We start from the raw sequence: 19448 nt of genomic DNA, 5'->3' as shown, positions 1-19448 counted from the left end.
GATGGGCTACAGCAGCAGAAGATAACATGACTCCTGTCATGAAACTGAAGCTACAGTTCAGAAATTAAACCATAAAACATTGGTAAAATGTCTCCATGTCTGGTGAGTTTCAATTTCTGCTCACATTCGGATGGTAGGCTCAGAATTTGGTACAAACAACATGAAATCATGGATCCATCCTTCCTTGTATCAACAGTTCAGGCTGCTATTGGTGTAATGGTAAGGGGGATGTTTTCTTGGCACATTTTGTTTCCCATTAGTAACCAAATGAGCATTACTTAAACACCAAAGCCAACCCAATTAATGTTGCTGATCAAGTCCATCCCTTTATGACCACAATGTACCCATCTTCTGATGGTTGCTTCCTGCAGGATAATGCGGCATGTCACATACCTTAAATCATCTTAAACTGTTTTCTTGAACATGGGGTTCACTGTATTCAACTGGCTTCCACACTCACCAGGTCTCAATCCAATAAAGCACCTTTGGGATCTGGTGGAACGGGAGATCAACATCACACATGTGCAGTCGACAAATCTGCAGCAACTGTGTGATGCTTTTGTATCAAATGTCCCTAAGGATTTTTTCCAGCTCCTTATTGAATCTATGCCGAGAATAAGGACAACTCTGAAGGCAAAAGGGGTTAGCACTAGCTTTCTGTACCTTATAAAGTGGCCAGTGTAGACTGACAATGCAAGGAGGGGAAGCCTAGATGTCCAGAAGAAATGAAGTCATGATAAATCTGTGTGGTTACTCATGTTTTCCTTGAAATATCTTTCTACAACTTACATCTAACCTCCTAAAATATTATTTTTTACATCAACAGATACTTGTATCTTAAAGAATTTCCAAAGAAAGTCAAGTCAACTGAAAACTTAGGGTATCTGTGCCAAGGTTCGAACTAAATAATTAAGCAAGAGTACTGAATTGCTATTTAACTCCAGTGTTACTGGTTTGCATTTCTCCAGAAGAGAAATCTGAGACATTCTCCTTCAAGTCTGGATTTTGTTGTTTTCTGTTGACCTTACAGTTTGTGCTCTGCAGATGTTCCCTCCTCCAAACTCTGGTAAAATTGAGAGCCATTTAAAGGTTGCATAAATATAATTTATGCGAGCATCGTTCAGTTCGGTTTAAACAAGGGAGCCAAAGTGCTCTCATCTGAAAACAAAACACTCACTGTTAATGAAATCATGAAAGGGCGGATGTAAGACTGGAAAGAAACATTAATTTATCCCTTTATCATCCTTTTTGGTGTCTGGTGGTCATTTTCCTGTGAATCAGTCATCCTGACATAAATCTGCATCAATAATTCAGTCGTTATGGGCCCTCGTGTTTGCAGAGCAGCATGAAATATTGAATAAGAGATCAGCAATGGCGCTGGAGCTGCCTAGGCTCTGCCCCCGCCCCCCCACCCCCTCTAAAACACATTTCTGGCTGGTCATGGTCCCTCCCTATATTATACTGTCGGTGCAAATAAGAGTTCTTATTGTATTGTATTGTATATTTTTGAAGTTCATTATGGTGGAAACAATAAACTTCAGTGACTGTCACAAACAAAACAGGAGCTGTGACAGTAAAAAGGGTTTAGGCTTGAATGCATGTGTGGGGAAAATGGCATGTACAATATTTGTATTAAATATTCACAGCACAGAAGAGACTGCAGATGATTTCCCACTTTATTCGTTTCATAGCAGCTCATTTTTGAGAACACAGAGGAATGAATCACCGTGAATGCGCACCACAGTATAAGGCTGCTGTTATGAATACCTGCATTTTGTGCAACACTGAGCAACTTTATTAGTGTAGCACTGACTTCACTTTAGGAGACATGCACTCTCGTGAAAATATTGTATTTCTTTGACAGACAAGGGACTGACGGTCAGCAAATCATGACCTCTAGTGGAGGGGTTCTATGGCACAATCTGACAGTGAACCTTGTGAACCTTGATTGAAAGGTGGCTGCAGGCTGATCTCAGCTTTCCTTCTGCTTACAGTAGCTTCCTGTTTCTGTTGGCATTAAGGGCTTTCTCAGGCTGGTAGGGATAACCAGTTCCTTCAGGTGTAAATCATCTCTTTTCTGTCTATTAACAACATGTGAAACCTTCCCAGTGTAAGAATACAGTATAGTACAGCACAACAGAAGGGGAATAATTAAGCCTGGGTCATAATTATCAACCACACTAGAAAAAATGCAGGGATTTTGGTCAAAGATCGAAATCATTCCAGATAAATAAAGTGAATAAAATAAAGAATAAAGTTGCATGCATGGATGATTTTCAGACTGACAGGAAACATTTCTGAATTTATACAAGAGAGGACTATTTAACAGTGAAAATTACTGCTATTATTTAATCCGTCCACTGCACATGAAATAGCATTATCACAGCAGTCCTTATTGTACAGGTCTGTTTCTTTGTTCACACTCTGTGTCTGGAGGAAATGCTGACAGGGTGGAGGAGGAGTTCTTGTCACTTCCTGGGAGGAGTTTGGTCTGGCGTTTAAAGATAAAAACAGGCATAAGAGCTGTGGTTTAACTGCACTGCCAAAAAAGGAACAAAGAAGACAGAAGGCTTTCCGAGGTTATCAGTGGTGGAATGTGTCCGGTACTTAAGTGATACACTTAAACACAGGGTTGAGATTCTTTTACTATAAAATCATGACTGAGCTGATCAATTAATATAGAAATGTATATATTTTTTTTTTCTAAAAAGTTGATTACAAAATCTAAACTAAACTAAACTGGCTGAATTTAAACCGCATATGAATAATCTTATGATATAAAAGATTTTATGTTTGTGACTATTTTATGTCCTCTTTTTTGATACTTTCCTAAATAGTACTTTAAGTGAACTCAGGGCAGGTACTGAAGTATTTTATTAGTATTTTTACTTAAATGAAACTCCATAACTAAACCATACTACTCCATATTCATTCAGAGGATCTTGTTATATTATGTTTTATGGCTATTAAAATGTAAATACAAGATAAGAACAAATTAAAATAATGTATATTTGTGTGTGTGTGGAGTGTGTATTATCCCTGCAGTAAATAACCAAATTAAATTATATTTATATTTTTAGTCTGAAAGACATATTAATTTGTAGCCCAAAATCATGATATCATCACAGCATTCAAGGACGTCTTGAATCTGACCTTTTTAAAGTTAATTTTAGGATACAAAGGGAAGGGTTGACTTGTTCCTTCACTACAAAATACATTTTTCTCATAAATGTGAGGATTTATTTTAAGAAATTAAGAAACAGTTTTTTTTCACCTTTCTTTGAGTTTATGTATTTATTTCAAATTGAAATTCTATGGCGTGGCACAAAAATAACGCCATAAAATTCGAGCTGGATGAGTTTAAATACCTGGAATCAGTCATCCAGAGAAGAAGAGAGTGCAGACAGGGTGGAGTGGGTGTAGATGTGCTTCAGGGGTGATTTGTGATAGAAGGATAGAGAGATAGATGCAGATAATCCATTGTGGGACCGTCTAAAGAGAGAAGCTGAAAGGAGAAGAAGAAGAAAAAGAAGAAGCAGAAGAGGGGGATAAAAAGAAGAAGAAGTGTATAAAAACAAAATGCTATTTACTTCAGGCTTTAGTTTGCTGTGGTTTCCAGTGCAGTAGGTGGCGATATGCTCAGCTTTCCCGGCACAGTTTTAATAATAAACGAAGAAGAAGCGACAGGAAATAAACAAAGCCAAACAAGCTGAGAGGAGGGAAGAACAAGGAGGAGCTCAGATCTGCTGCACCAAGTGATATTAACTGCTGTAAGAAACATTTATGAAAACCTTGTGTATCACTAGAGATAGAAACAACAGTATGAATTTATAAAATTCCGGGTTAAAATGTACAAACTGTATTCATTTAGGAAAAGTCGGATAAAGAGCACAGACCTGTGACAGGTTTCGCGGGAGCTAAGCTGTTAGCCAGATAAACATCATCTATACAAACGCAACTTCTTAAGGATGAAGTAAACTGTTGTTAGCTGGGAACGGCCTCATTAACTGTTATGTCGTTTTAAAAAATACATGTTTTGATGTGGTTTTAGTTATTCATTCATTCAGTCAGATAGTAAGAACTTTGGCGCTAACTTCAGCTAATGACTCTTCAAACATTTACAAACATGTTTCAGTTTCCATCAGTCCTCGTTAGCACATGCTAACTAGCAAAACGGCGTCTTTAGTAGTTTAGGTGTCGTAGTTCAACGTTTACTTTTCTCCCGGGGTTAAAAATATGTGCCTACTTTCTGTGTGGCTGGTTAGGGTGTGAGGGGCTGAGCTCACAGGACTCTCCGACATGATGACAACAAAGAGACTCGGGAACTTTGAGGTGGTCTGTGAGTGGGGTTCGTGCAGTTTCACGGGCCGCTCCATGGAGGAGCTCAGCGACCACATGTGTCTGCATTTGAAGGACTACCTGGGGGACAACGATGCCCTGGAGGAGCTGGGTAAGCGATTTTGCGTGCAGGGGTGGGCGAGGGGTCAGCTTTTGTTGGGCAGCACATTAAGTTTATTAGCATGGGGTTTAATGGTCAGTGTTTGGTCCAGTTTAAATATGCCTGTTGAATTTTACAAAGAGGTGTTTCTGTTATTGAACTCTAATTGTGGTTGTGTGTAGATCAGTGCAAGTGATTGGATTTTATTGTCATTTAAAATTTTGGCTCACAGTGATTTATATGAACAAGATTACAGAGATAAAAAATATCATTGTGCTGTTTTCTGTTTTGCAGTATTTCTCTTGTTTTGCCTTTCAGCTCATCCTCTCTTTTATACTTTTGTCCCTCCATCGGCCAGACTGTGGCACATTTTCTTGTTCTGGGTTCTTTTGTGACCTCTTGGATGAGTCGCTGAGGCGCTCTTAGAGTAATTTTGGTGATTCAGTAATTCTGCTTTTGTGGATATTAAATTGTCTTTAGCTAATATTAAAATTAGTTTGATGATCTGAAACAAATATGCAAAAACAAAAAAATCAGGAAAGGGGCAAGTTAATAAGTTTATGGATTAAACTAATTGTGATTATTAGAATTTTTTGTGATGGCTGTACTATTTTACTGGTAAATGCTTATTTTAATCACTCACCCCTACCAGTCATCTCTGCATCATCTAACTATAACCTGCTTATATTACGAATGGCAGTGCTGCAGAGTGCGCTATAAAGCCCCCTGCTTCACGGTGTATTTATGAGTCACAAGTGAAACTGCTTTTGTAGCTACAGTCAGATTTTGCTGGTACATAGTTTTATTTTTATTTTGTGACAGCAACTGCACAGCAACTATCTCTACTCAACACCAGACTATACGATGGGATGCTTCTCAACCTCATGCTGATCACCGGTTAATCTGGTTTTCATGTTATTGGACATCTGGGTGCTTTAAAGTTTTTAAAGTTGCTTTAAACATTCTGTAATGACATTGCAATAATTACTGATTCCCTTTCTTTCTTTCTTTCTTTCTTTCTTTCTTTCCTTCCTTCTTTATTAGATGAATATGCTTGTCTCTGGAATGGATGTGAATTTCTATCCATGGGTAGCCCTGCAGAGCTGGAGGTCCATGCTTATTTCCACAACTACCATGGGAAGCTCAAGTTCATTGGGTCACAGCTGCTCAAGTCCCGTCCAGATCTTCCCAGCTGCAATCAAGGCATGCACAGCAACAATCTGGTTCCTGAAGGATCAGACGGATATGTTTGCCAGTGGGAGCAATGTGATGTAGGTATTTTTCATTTAAGTTATCCAGTCTTCACCAAACGATTGATATATTATCATGGGATTTATATTTTTTTCCTTGTTTTCTTTTTTAAAGTGTACATTTAATAATCCTGAGTGGTTCTATCGACATGTGGACAACCACATAGAAAGTGCTGAACCACAGTCTCTGCCTCAACAACAGCAGGCGCTCTTCTGCCAGTGGGCAGGTACGACCGGGAGTTTTTTAAACGTTCGTGAGACGCTATCTCCTTGGACACCGTGTGACGTTTCCCGTTTTGTTCACAGGCTGCGACGCCTTTTTCAAAATCAGGTACCGTTTGAGGGAACATATGCGGAGCCATACTCAGGAGCGACTTGTCGCCTGTCCTACGTGTGGCAGCATGTTCTCCAGCAACACAAAGCTGTTTGACCACCTGCACAGGCAAGCTGAGCCAGTAGGTGAGACGGACGCTTAAGCTCGCATTAAATGTCTTTGATGTTGATGTTTTAATTGCGCCGCCTTATTGCTGATGCTTGTATGTGTACTTATCCTAACAGAGACGCTGGTTTGTGAACACTGTGGGAAAGCTTTTTCCAGCGAGAGGCTTTTGAGGGATCATGTTCGTCAGCATGGTGAGTTTTATTTCTAAGTTTTCTTTTGGGATTAAATTGTTTTTATGGCTGTTTGTCTTGAAATATTAGAAATGGAGAGAGCGGTTTACGAGCAGTTTATTTGTTTTTTGTTTCTGTTGTCAAGCTTCCTACTGTGTGGTCTTTAGATTTGTATTCATTGAGCTCTTATTTTATACTGAGCTATACCATTTGGTTGGTCAGGTGTACAAAATCTGATCTATTTCACTTTCTTTCTGATCTGTTAGTTATTAAACGTTAATAGATCCATGGTGGATCTCTGACTCAGTTACTGATCATCTGTTACATGCATTGGCCCCTTTTTTTTTCTTTTTACTCTCAGTGAATCAGGTGAAGTGCCCCTTTTGTGACATGACCTGCACCACTTTGGCTGCTCTGAAGATCCACATCAGGTTCCGCCATTGTGATGAGCGTCCGTTCCCGTGCGACTTCTGTGACAAAAGGTAGATCCTCAAACACAGCTCATCAAGTGTTCAGTTAACAGCAAACACACTCTTAACTCCATCGTTTTCTTTAATCTGGCAGCGAAAGCTGGGTTATCAAGTTTCAGTTATTTCAGTAAAATTCTCTTCCATAATTTTTTTTATCATTAACGTCTTAAATCGTGTATTTGTGAGGAAACCATGTAGCATTTTTGACATCCAAAGTCAGAAGGAAGTTTTCATTCCAGCTGAGTCATTATTTCCTTCAGTTTGTGTATGTGTAAGTAATCCCTGTGAGGCAAAAACTCAGCCTTCAGGTGACTTTAAATGCTTGATTTCTCACAGTTTTCTGCTCTTAGCTTGTTGTATCCTTAACACGGTGCTCTCAGGTACACAGCTCTGTTTGTGAATACAGGATTCGCTAAAAGAGGTCTTTCAGACCAAAGTGGGTGCACCGTGAGCCTGGTATATAATAAACAGGGATTATTCTTAACTGTGATTTAGGCAAAGCTACTCTAGTATAGAATCAAAGAACAAAAATGGGAGCTGGAAATGAGCTCAGGATAATATCTGCTCTTTAGATCTTTTTATTATATGTTTTTAGTCAAAAATACTCCCTTTAATATCTGCTTCAAATGTAACCAGTCTTTAGTCGTGCTTTAAAAATATTGTATACCCTTTAAGGAATTCTCCTAATAAGACCATAACAAAACTATTAGGAAAGGTTCGTTAAAATATTGTGTTTAAAGGGGTTTTTACAGAAAGAGCCACAAAATATGAAAAAAGAAACCAGTTCCTTGTTTTACTGTCTTTCAATCATTTATGTCTCTGTATGAGATATATTGGTTTGCAGCCTCCTGTGATGTCAGAACAGCCTAATCATCGCCTCCAACTGACCCTCCCCTAAAGGAAAATCAGCAGGATTGACATACAGATGTTTGTAACTGTTTCATTTGGGGTGTTGTTTACTCACGCATAATAGACATTTTTATTTATGAAGTAACCACAAAGAACAGGAAAATGCAGGCACTTCTGTTCAGTAACACAGACTTTACTGCCTTGACTTTATGCTGACCAGTCCTGCTTATGTGCATATTCATCCCCCAGAAGAGCCCATTTCGAGCCAGGAAAAACTCTGTAGTGTGTAATTTTATTTCTTTTATTTACTCAGTAGAGCTGTGTGCTCTGACTGTTCCTGGCTGGAGCTCAGTCGCACAGCAGCTCATTTGCTTTTAAAGCCCCCCGATACGCCCTGTTTGGAGATGAGTTAAAAGCAGGGGTATAAAGGTGGGGAAGAATTAGTGACCTGTGTGCAATGTTCCCTCTAATTTTTTATGTGTCTGAGCGAACACACAGACTCCCTGAGCGGTCCCTTGCACCGGGAGCGACATCAGACGTGTGCACTGTGGTCACGCCAGCATCTAATCCATCCAAGTTACATGGTTTATTAAAATAATCAAATTACAGCATTAACATTTATGTTAGACTACTTTTAATTAACTGCTTCATCCCACTTACAATGAAAATTAAAAAAAAAATCTAGTCATTGACCTGTGTAGTATGTTAACACTATTGGAAGTAAAAATAACTTGAACTCCAATTTCGAAAACACAACTTTCTTTTTTAAAAAATTTTTTTATAAAGCTCTGACTTGTATTATGAGTATGAGTCTGTGGTCTGGGAGAGAGTCCTGTAACTCTCTGTCTGCAAAATATAGTATATAATGACCAATGTTGGGCAATTAATAATATAGTTACTTTTTTGAAGAAGTAACTCAGTTTGGCAAACAACAAAGTTTTTTGCAGCTATTTTTTTAAATGCAGCCAAGGCGTTTTTAAATAAACATTTCAAACTATTTACAGAACAATCAGCTGTTCTGCATCAAATCTGATGCCACACAAATTATTTGTGCCACTCCAAAAAGTTATTTCTGTCCACTATGAGATAAAGGAGAACAGCAGCCTGATACCTGCAGGCCTGACAACAGCAGATGTATCACTCCTGTAACACCTGTAACATTCAGCAGTCGCCTCATTGTTCTGACACACACAACAAAACTATTGACTACACTACACACTAACTACACAAGATTTGCGCTAAACGTCTCAAATCTCTCACATCTCAAAGCACCGCCGTCACTCCGAAAACTTCCCCCCGTTTCTTAACAACTAGCTGCCACGTTGCCATATCATTTTTTGATTGGTCGACATGGTACTTTTTTGGACGAATAGGAAAGGGACAGGGGGTTGGGGTTTGTTTTTGCTCACAGGCGGAGAGTGCTTTCGAGCCTGAATTTCTTATAAAACGCTGTTTTTACCGTTTCTTCCCGCAGTAAATATAAACAACGATAGTATTCAGGAAAAACAAACATTGCATATATTTTTTATCACAACTCTGGTTTTACGTGGCCTATCAACACAATTTAAAAACTGGTATAAAGTCCACACTTTTTCCGTCAATTGTTCCGTCTGTCCTGCTCACATCTCCAATGGTTGTACACGTTGTCATTAACGTGGCTTCACTCCACATCAGCCACGCCGCTTTGCTAGCTAAAACACCAGTGTCGACACATAAGGACGCTGTCATAGCCTGTCAACGACGTTGATTGGCTGCGTATATACGAATGTGAATCGCATTATTGGCTGAACTATGGGATAAGGTGGCATCGTTCTAATCCCATATGGGAGCAGCCAGTCACTTACTGACTAACACTGCAAAACAGAATTGTTAAAGTATTAATTTTAATTTCAATTCAGGTTAGATTTTTTCTGTGCGCAACGCAGATTTTTTGTGCGCAGAGACCGTGCCAGCAGTGCGCAATTGCGCACGTGCGCAGCTTAGAGGGAACATTGCCTGTGTGGTATTTTTTAGCTGAAACTTGAAAAACATATTAATAGAACACATGAGGGTAGAAACGGGCCATAATATGAGACCTTTTAAGTAGTAGTGCAATTTTTAACTCATCTGTATTGAAAATGTAAACAACTATAAGTAAGTAAGAAGTAAGAGGCTCAAACACGTGACATGTGAGTGAGAATGCTGCTAGAGCCACATCTTTATTACCGAAATCAGTTTTTACCCCTCAGCCTTGAAAGGCTGAGGGGGTATTGCCGTAACCCTGCCGGGCAGGCGGCTTGGACACTCAAATTTGTGAATACAAAAAAGGAGGCGACGTAGGATTTTTAAATTCATACCATAAGTGATTCTACAAAAAGTCTCAGATGAGTTTGAAACTCAGTGACTTGGTCCTCAAGGTCAGAGGTCAAGTTTTCTAAAGATCTTGCAAATGTGATTACTCGAAAAAGATGTCACCAAGTATTTGAAATTGACTCCAAATCCAAATCAAGTTGGAATCTCAGTGAGGTCAACTATTCTGAAAATCACTTCGGATTTTTACATTTATACCAGAGGTGCATCTACAGGGGGCCGAGGGGTAAAACCTACAGTCGCCAGTATTTTTAACTGTTTCCATCTTTATTTCCCCACAGATTTAAGAACCAGCGCGATCTGCAGAAGCACACAGAGGTTCACAATGAGGGCACCATGTACAGCTGTACAGTGGAGGGTTGTGATTATACTTGTCATACGTTCCAAACAATGAGCCAGCACTTCAAGAGAGTCCATGAGGTTTGTAACACAGTGTTGTCCAACATATTACCTGGTCAGATCATCACAGCCTGCTGTGACTGTAGATATACTAATGGTTTTTTGTTGATGACCAATAGGATGGGGGAATGGCTAAATATAAATGCCATATCTGTGATAAGGTGTTCTCTTGGTGTTACACTCTTACACTTCACCTTCGTAAGAAGCACGAGCTGAAGTGGCCCTCTGGACATTCCCGCTTTAGGTGAGTCACCTGTGGTAATAGTCATCCTCTCTGCTTTACAGTCCTCTGGGTGCGACAAATATAATTTAAGTAGAGCTGAAAAAAAGTTAAAACTCAAATGGATTCCTCTCCTCTCCTGTCATACAGGTACAGGAAGGATGTCGATGGTTTCCTGAAGTTAAATATGGTGCGCTTTGAGACTGTTGAAGTGACAAAGGAGATCATGAAGAACATGGCCAAGAAGCCTCAGAGCCTTCAGAAAAGCAGTCAGGACGAGAGCGCTGCTGTCACGCCGGAGAGCGGCCGAAGCTCTCCCACAGGATCCTCCTCGCCCTCCTCCAGCTCCTCCTACTCCTCAGAGTTCTCAGGAGGTGAGGACATGTCGTCTCAGGCCAGCCCCAGAGGCAGCGACTCTCCTGTCTACTGTGTGATGAGCACCATTCCTCACATTGAGGACGAGTCTGCAGGACTGATGCAGGAGGACTGTGATGGTTTTGGGGCTTCCGGAGCCGTCCAGGCTCTGACAGAGGTTGCGAGGGGCCTCGGCATGGATGTGGTTTAAGTGTTCACCCAGTGTAGGCTTTATGCAATTAATTTGGTTTGTTTGTGCATATTTTGTTGTGGAGCTGTTAGTGGAGACGTCATTGGAGCAGCTGTATTTTCTGTTGTTGTTTTTTTTTTTTAAATTTATCCTAACCCTTCCTCACATTCTCCAGCATTTCATATATTGAGAAGATCATGCATCATTCGCACACCATAGCAGCTCTTATATACTCAAATACCACAACCTTGCTTTTAAAGCCTCCGTACAAATGTGAACCACAGGTAAAAATTTCTGTTAAAGTTTTTATGAATGGGGGAGGAGTTAAAAGCACTAGAAAGCTTGTTCCATGAAATGTTCTCCAGGCACTGAATTCTGAAGACTTTATTTTTTGTTGTGACCTTTGTTTAATTTTATTGTTACACAGTTAAATACATTTTTGAAACAAGAAAAGATCGAGCCATGTTTTTGTGTCTTTTTGTGGTTTTAGGGATGCTAATGAGGGTTAATCCACATCTAATCATACATCCTCACTTTTAGCATATAGCTCAAAGCTTATGTGCAAAATACAGCCTTACAGACAGAATCTCCGTAAACTCCATAAATCTGCAGTTTTTCATATTCCAGTTTTTTTTTTAACCTGAGCCCAACTTAAAAAAAAAAAAGTAAGCACATGAATATGAATCTGCTTACACTGAAGGTATAAATAATCAGTGCTGCTCACTGTGTGGAGAACCACAGAAACCTAAATGACCAGTGAACACAAGACAAGCGCTGTAAATATCTTTTTTTAAATACCTCATAGTACCCATCATGTCCTAATGATCTCTGTGAGTCCTCTGTTACCAGCTCCCAGCTTGAGTTGGGAAACCCAGTCTGCTTTTAAGATTGGATTAAACTTAGCTTTTAGGTCAAGCTTACATTCAGAGCTGGATCAACCCTTCAGCTATGAAGCAAATGGCTCAGACTGCTGGAAGACCTTCCTTGAATAACATTCAACATGCATTTATAAGCCATTATTTCATGTCTTTAATTTGTGTGTTCTCTCTTGGAGTTTGAAATGTTGCTGTTTTTTCCATTATCTTCAATTTTTCCTTCACCCAGTTCCAGGACATGCTTGCCCTCGATGAACCTGGTTCTGTCAGAGGTACTTTCTCCCACTGTGGCTGATTACTGATTACTCAGAGATTCCTAGTGCCTTTATGTGACTGTTTTTATTTGGCTCAGTATAAATAAAACTGAAGTGAGAGATGAAATTTGAGAATGTGAGCTCTCCCTTTCTGAGCATGACTCTGGAGACTCAGGGTCCCAATGCTGCATTGCTAGAAAGCCAGTATGAGGCCGCTGGCGTCTGCAGCGGTGTTGACACTTCTCTCGACAGAAGTGTCTCCCTCCCTCGAAGGAAATAAAGAGGTGACGTGATACCTCTTGCTACAAGAGGTTTCCTGATTGCCTTGCAGGTATTCAGCGAGTAGTCTTTAAGGGTGTGTTTCCTAAAATGGAAACTGTGTGTGTCCCTCATTGTCTCCCATGAAGAAGTTTGGCAGGGATGCGGCTTGGTGCCTGGATAAGACGCATTAAATCTAATGCTGTTAGGATACAGGAAAGAGCAATCACTCATGTTAGTGTGTTGCACTTGCATGTTGTGTGCTGGTGGATGTGTATAAGTTGAGATGAATGGAGATGGATAATACTGCAAAGTCTGAGAAGAACCAAATGGACTGTTGAACATTTCGTGCCTCATTCTCTTCGCTTTGTTGATGCCTTCACACTCAAACTGCCTCTTCCTGTCAAGCGATCCGCTGTGTCTGCCATCAAGGTCAGAAGTGACTATTAATTCCCTGAACTTCTCTTTATGAGGTAAATCCTTTGTTGGGCTAGATTGGTGGATCTGGTGTTTCTCTTTCTTATCAGGTGTTGAGTGCTGGTCCTGCTTCTCACAGTCAAGTTTCTCCCTGTTCGCACGGCTGTGGGTAGACACTGGTGGAGGCGTTTGAAGGTCAGAGACAAAACTGTCACAGCTTGTAGTTTCACTCTTGCTTCCACCTGAAGAGAATTCAGATGAAGAGTCTAAGTCCAAGAAAAGGATCAGTGCTACATTTCTGTTTTTGCTGCAACAACTACTTAATCATTACTGGTGTGAAACTCACCTGAACATGGGTGTGCACACGGCTGGTGTAGTTCCTTTTGTTGCACAGAGGCAGAGGGACTGCTAGCAGGACACTCAGGTGTCAGCTCCTGTTGACTGCTGTGCATTTGTTGCAATTTCTGGTAAATTAAATATTACATGTTGTTTATAAGACAAATCAGCTGTGCAATACAAGATCAGTATGATCCATTAATAATATCCCTCTGCAAACTTTTCACAATACTGTGAGCAATACAATTCATAATAACAGTACTATTGTGACATACCTCTGAGCTGAAAAACAATAAAACTCAGTTTTTCTTTTAGGAAATGAATTACACTCAAAATAAGAGTATGAGGAGGTGCTGAAGAGCATCTCTGAATACACAACAAATCCAATCTTAAAGTAGATGGGCGACAGCAGAGCTACTGGCAGAAGACCACACCAGGGTGCCACTTCTGTCAGCTGACAGCAGGAACCGTAGCCTACAGTTTGCATGGGATCACCAATGATTCCACACATAACTCCCAAAACATGTAGAAACGTTCAAAACTACCACAAATCCCAATAAAAAAAAATAACAAATGCATTTAGCGTTCACCTTGAGTTGTTTGTGGTAGTAAATTTTCCATGCAATACACACGTGCAGTGCGCCCCATCTCCCTCGTATCTGGAAAAGAAATCATTAATTTTAATGAAAACAATTTCATCAATTTAAAAGGAAACTGAAGTAACATTTTCTATATTTTAGTTACTGTATTGATGAGATTCTTGAGTTTTTTACTCACTGTTGAGTTAAAGGATCTAGTTGTTGCTCTGTGCGAGGCTGTGATGGGTGCAAAGAAAGCCCTCATTGTTTGTCCGGGCAGGTTTGTGTTAAACTGTAGCAAGATGTAAAAGATGGAAATCAGTGAGCAGTAGGTAAAAGCGGGCGAGGGGCCTGGAATAACTTCCAAGTCTGAGCAGCATCACATGAGGATAGTTAAAGTAATTAATAAAATCGGAATTTTATACACATCTCACATTTCTGTCCTGAGGTCCCATCAATGCTGGATTTGGCAGGATGCTTGAGGACTGGTGCAGGACGGGAGTGAAGGCATGCCGGGGGATGTTCTGATGCATGTGGAGAAGTTGACGGAGCAGGCTGTGGTCGAAGGAAGTAGACTGATGAGATAGAAACAAGTGAGAGTTTTAGTTTCTGAGCTAAGATGGCAGATCGCATGCTGTAGAGCAGGAGATTTTAAAGTCTGACACTATGGGGCAAGTTAGTTAACCACAACATAAGCCTTGTTTTCTTGCCCTATATCTGTTTACATTTTGGTAAATTGGCTTCATTTAGAGTATCAGAAAATCCCATTTAAAGCGTTTCACCGTCTCTTATATTGAAACTGAAGAGAACTTTCAAACAGGATGATTTTCCTGGGAAGTTTTGGATACTACGGAGCTCCCCGATCTCCAGTTCATTGTGGTTTTTGATTTAAGGGCACCAACCATTAAGAATGTTTTCTAAAACATATTGTACAGTATTGAATAAACCTTAGTCAATTTGCTTTTCAAATCACATGCAAATGACTGTATCTTGTTAGGTTGCATTACAGATGGTAATCCAATTGAGGCATTTTGTGTGCCAATCCATTTAATTAATTTAAAATCCATCCGTTTCAAGGACACATGATTAGTAATGCTGTTAGTGAATGGGGAGCAAAGTGATGAATATAATATTAGAGAAAATTCCTCTCTAGTGATTTATTGTAAATGTGGGACTCATAGGAAAGAAGCAGAAAATAACCTGATCATAAGACAATCCTCACCTATTTCATTCATATCAGCAGGTAATTAACCAGCACACAGTATTAACGCAGTGGCAGACACTGTATTGGTCTCTGTGCTTGCAGTGCACAGTGGGCTCTGTAGTTTTGCTCACTGGGACTACAAACATTTAAAAACTATAAAAAAAGAAAACATCCGTATAGTCGGGTGTACTCCTTTCTGACAACCTGTCTTCGCTGCAGCAATCCAACAGCCTGATCCCTCCTTTCTCATAAAGACAAGATTAGCGAGAGGCTACACATCCTATGTTCTCTAAATTTCGTGCATGTCAGCGTGCCACAGAAATCCTTTAATCTCGTAAAGGAGCTGTTTGTTAGGCGAACAGCAAACAGAGTGAATAAGGCTTTGGAAACATCTTGCTGTGTCATCGGAGGGCACAGATAGCACCGGGGCTCGCCTCTGACATGACATGTGCTCTTTTTTTTCATGCTCAGAAAAAAAAGGTTATTAATTTGAATCCTTTATTTTTTAACATGTCATTAGTAAAACAAACTGGCACAAACGACAGCTGAACAGTTAAGGTCGTTTCTGAGAAATGTTTAATTCACCTCTTCTAATGTTAATATTTCCTCGTTTTATATGCTCATCAACTAAACTTCTAGAAACATTTTACTGTTTTCAGGCAGTTTATTGGTCAAAAAGCAGCTTTACAAAAATGGAAAAACAGCTATCACTTGCAGTCCCAGAGCAACTGTAACACATATTAATTTGATTTAATCACCTGAATCATCACATAATTAACATAACATGGGAAAAATAGATGTATTTTTATGTTTGAGAAGTAAATTTACACAGTATATATAAATTGTCCCCGTCTTACAGGGGTCCCTCTCGCAATTTAATATTTGACATTTTCCCTTCCAAAGTCATGTATGTTTTATACATTTATGAGTCTTACCTGTGAGCACCAAGTCCTTCAGCCACCGGATGGTTGAATAACATCCAGCCTGATTATCACCCAGCAAAGCGATATCCTTCCTTACATTTAAATTTCAGCTAAATGGCGGGGGAAAAAATCCAGATCAATTCAGCCGAGCATTCAGGAGCATGAACCCTGTTTGTTGTCCCTCTGCAGGTCCTAACTTCATGTCAGCAGGAACCACCTGTTGCTGTGAACCGGTGTCAGCTGTCTGCTGGCCCTGGTCAATTAGTCAGTGTTACTTACCAACACTGGGAAAGACCATTAACTACTCCTAATGGCTTAAACTAATCCCATCAGCCATATAAATCTTTGTGATTGAGTTTAGGGAAAGACAGCTTGTGTGGCAGCAGAAGGGATTTCACAAAGAGAGACAATACAAATCTGGCATGCAAATAATTGCAGCACCTCCAGCCATTTCTATTGTTAAAAGAATCCCGTCCAGCTTCATGCAGGACTGCGCAACGTGTAAATATTCAGCAGGTTGATGTGGTTTCAACACTAATAAAATATGTTTTGTTAGTGAGCAAAACTAAACTTTATTATGAAATTTAAATACTGCAAGCTATTATCGATCATTTTTAACTTGTCTGATGAACCCATAACACTGCGAGGTGTCTATTCATCTGTTTGTCTGTCCTGTCACAAGTCACAAAGAATCACTGCTCCTCCTTGAGCAGGGGTGTCAAACATCAGGCCTGGGGGCCAGAATTGTCCCGGCAAAGGCTCTGGCTTTGGAACATATGAAAGAGGGCATAAATCTTTGGACTTTTATACTACATCCTATACTACCATACTACACCACAGGAGTTACATAATGGATACATTTTTCGTCTACTACAGAAAGTTTGGTTACTAATAAAAGTGAGCTATCAGAACTTTTTTCTTAATTTTACACATTTACATGCACAGAATTAAACAGGTGGACCTTCACTTGTCCGACCCACTTTAGATCAAAGTGGGCTGCATGTGCCCCTCTGATTATGTTTCCGTACCCAAGTTGTGCTCAAGGTCACATTTGTCATTTTATGGACACTTTTCTATTTTCACAGCATGAGCTTCATGCATGCTGCTCACATACCATCTTTAACATGAGATTCTCCACGCTGATAAATTTTGCATGCACAGCATAACAGAGAAAGAAGTTGCTTTGCCACATGTGCTGTATGCCACACGCATCCTTTTAGATGGCAATGATCATGATGTACAGGAGTGGCCCTGTTGGTTGACTCCCACATTAGGAGGAAGTGGTTGGTGACTTCCTATCACCAACATGCATAGAGCAAGCAGGTCAGCTCTATGCATGATGATGCTGTGTTCATGTATTTTCATGCTCTTTGTTTTTTTACAGGTATTATATTGTCAAAATACTCCTGAACTCAAAGATTTTCATTAATAACTTAAAAAGAGACATCTGAATCCAAACAGTAAATAATAAAGTAAGTAATACAGTTACGCAATTATTAATTACTTTGGTCACTTTTTACTTAAAACGTAACATACCCAACACCTGGGACAGTAGTGCGTCCTAGTACGCACTATGTGGTCACACCTTTTTGAAACTAAGCACTTATCAACACAAGCTGGAATCATCCAGAAAATGTTGTTACTCTGTAAAAATCTATCAGTTGCCCCACTTTGACACAGTGTTTCAGCCAGAAAGAAGCATGCGGTTACATGATGTTACTGTGAGGCTCAACATGGAAGCAGTGTCAGCGCTAATATGACGCCATCATCCGCATAAGAAAATCTACTGGCTGGCTCCGAACATATCTACCCCCAGTATAGCGCCAGTGTTCGGCTTTCCACATGAAATGGGGTTAAATACTCGGATTCTTTGAATTCTGTCATCTGGCTCAAGCTCCATGTCCCAAATGGCCCCAGACAAATTGGGCTACCCTTCAATTGGATCCTATTAAGCAGAACATAAGACGATGATTGGATGAGGCTTTGGGATGACATGTTCTCCTCGATTAGCTAATTCCATTCTCACTAACCATCCAAATCCGGTTAGTGTGGGCAGGGTTAAAGCTGCTCCTGCACTGAACATTATTCACTCAGCGAGCGATCTATTGCCCTTTTTAACCTCAAGCGCCAAGACTAATTAGACAACTTAAAGCAGCTTCTTCAGAATGGAGCTACAAAGACTACTTTAGCTATTAAAAACCTTTCACTGATTAACCCTGGAGAACCCATGGAGAAGGTTAACTTTTAGTTATTTATTTAAGACAAACTAAGCCAAAATGAGAAACGAAAGTCCTGCTTCCAGCAGCTAGGTGCTGCCTATTGAATGCACTTGGTTAACTGATCCTCAGCAGGTCTGGGCACCTCTATCAAAGCAGATGTTTCATCTGTTTCTGGTCTGGAGCTTTCAGGTGTGTGTTAACACAATACTGAAGTTTTCCCAGGAGTGGATGCCCCAGCAAAACCATGTGTCCGACTGATAAAGCCTTGCTCCAACAGGAAAATGTTTGGAAATAGAAAAAAATCAAGGTGCTGCAATGGCTGAGTCAAAGTCCAGACCTCAGCCTGGTTGAAATGCTGTGGTGGGACCTTAAAGAGACCTGTGCATAAACCAGTACACATAAATATCAGTGAACTGAGGCATCGCTGCAAAGAAGAGTGGGCCAAAGTTCCTCCGCAACCATGTGAGAGACTGTTAGAGTAATACAGAAAATGATTACTTCAAGCTATTGCTGCTGAATCCTGAGTGTACTTTTGACACTGCTTCTGCATTTAGGTTTCATTTTTAGTTTCATCTGTTTGTTCAATCTGTCTGGTACATAAAAACCATATTCACTTTTTTCATTACTGTATAGCCATTACTTTCTGTCATCTAGTGCATTATTATAATTAGCTTGATTAAAATCTACAATATGAGAAGCTAACTTTACATGAAACATGCAAACTCATAAGCTCCTAAAAATAACAACTTGCAAAAAAGGCCACAAGGCTGAAAAAGTGTGACACTGGAGTTGCATGATTTTGGTGGAAATTCATGGATGCAGTGAAGGAGGAGGGTTGGCATGATAGAGGAGGCTCTTAGGAATAAGGTGAGATAGAAGTTCCACTGAGGCGACTCCTAAAATGGTCACCTGAAAGAAGAAGAAAAGAAATGCTCACATATATGCTTGTTTGATGATCAGAGATGTGCCTGAAGGTTTGTGTAGGCAGCACAAGAATTAGTGTTTAGATACCATTACATTTTGTCTCCACCAGAGGGCGCCAATAACCATATTATTCAACATGCTTTTTCTAATGGTCAGATTTTAGGAGCTCTTATAAAAAGCCATTTGTAATACCATTATTGCTAAAATATATATTTAAATTATCAGGTGCTTTATCCTCTATCTGCACAGTTATTATCCTCATGGCCCGCAGTGTCCTCATGATGTTCCTGTTTCTGCAGAACTATCAGACAAACATGAAGCAAGTGCAG

General features: G+C 40.0%; 2 protein-coding genes across 2 annotated transcripts; one reads left to right on the top strand and one right to left on the bottom strand.

Annotated features, from left to right (window-relative positions):
* Positions 1-3693: 3693 nt before the first annotated feature.
* On the top strand, positions 3694-11450 carry zgc:112083 (uncharacterized protein LOC550461 homolog). Its single transcript, XM_063493226.1, has 10 exons — positions 3694-3770; positions 4266-4450; positions 5483-5709; positions 5804-5915; positions 5995-6147; positions 6247-6321; positions 6662-6782; positions 10250-10388; positions 10487-10611; positions 10738-11450. Exons 2-10 carry the CDS (start codon positions 4300-4302, stop codon positions 11150-11152), a joined length of 1518 nt encoding a protein of 505 aa, XP_063349296.1. The 5' UTR covers positions 3694-3770; positions 4266-4299; the 3' UTR covers positions 11153-11450.
* Positions 11451-11554: 104 nt separating this feature from the next.
* On the bottom strand, positions 11555-16252 carry LOC134641040 (uncharacterized). The gene is made up of 6 exons (XM_063493227.1): positions 15989-16252; positions 14284-14424; positions 14049-14141; positions 13862-13930; positions 13282-13399; positions 11555-13177 (listed from the first exon to the last, which is right to left on the bottom strand). Exons 2-6 carry the CDS (start codon positions 14380-14382, stop codon positions 12432-12434), a joined length of 1125 nt encoding a protein of 374 aa, XP_063349297.1. The 5' UTR covers positions 14383-14424; positions 15989-16252; the 3' UTR covers positions 11555-12431.
* Between the last annotated feature and the right edge of the window lie 3196 nt (positions 16253-19448).

The sequence above is a fragment of the Pelmatolapia mariae genome, linkage group LG14 (genome assembly GCF_036321145.2).
Source record: "Pelmatolapia mariae isolate MD_Pm_ZW linkage group LG14, Pm_UMD_F_2, whole genome shotgun sequence".
NCBI lineage: Eukaryota > Metazoa > Chordata > Actinopteri > Cichliformes > Cichlidae > Pelmatolapia > Pelmatolapia mariae.
The sequence above is the reverse complement of the archived record's forward strand: the minus strand, read 5'-3'. Positions and strand labels throughout refer to the sequence as shown.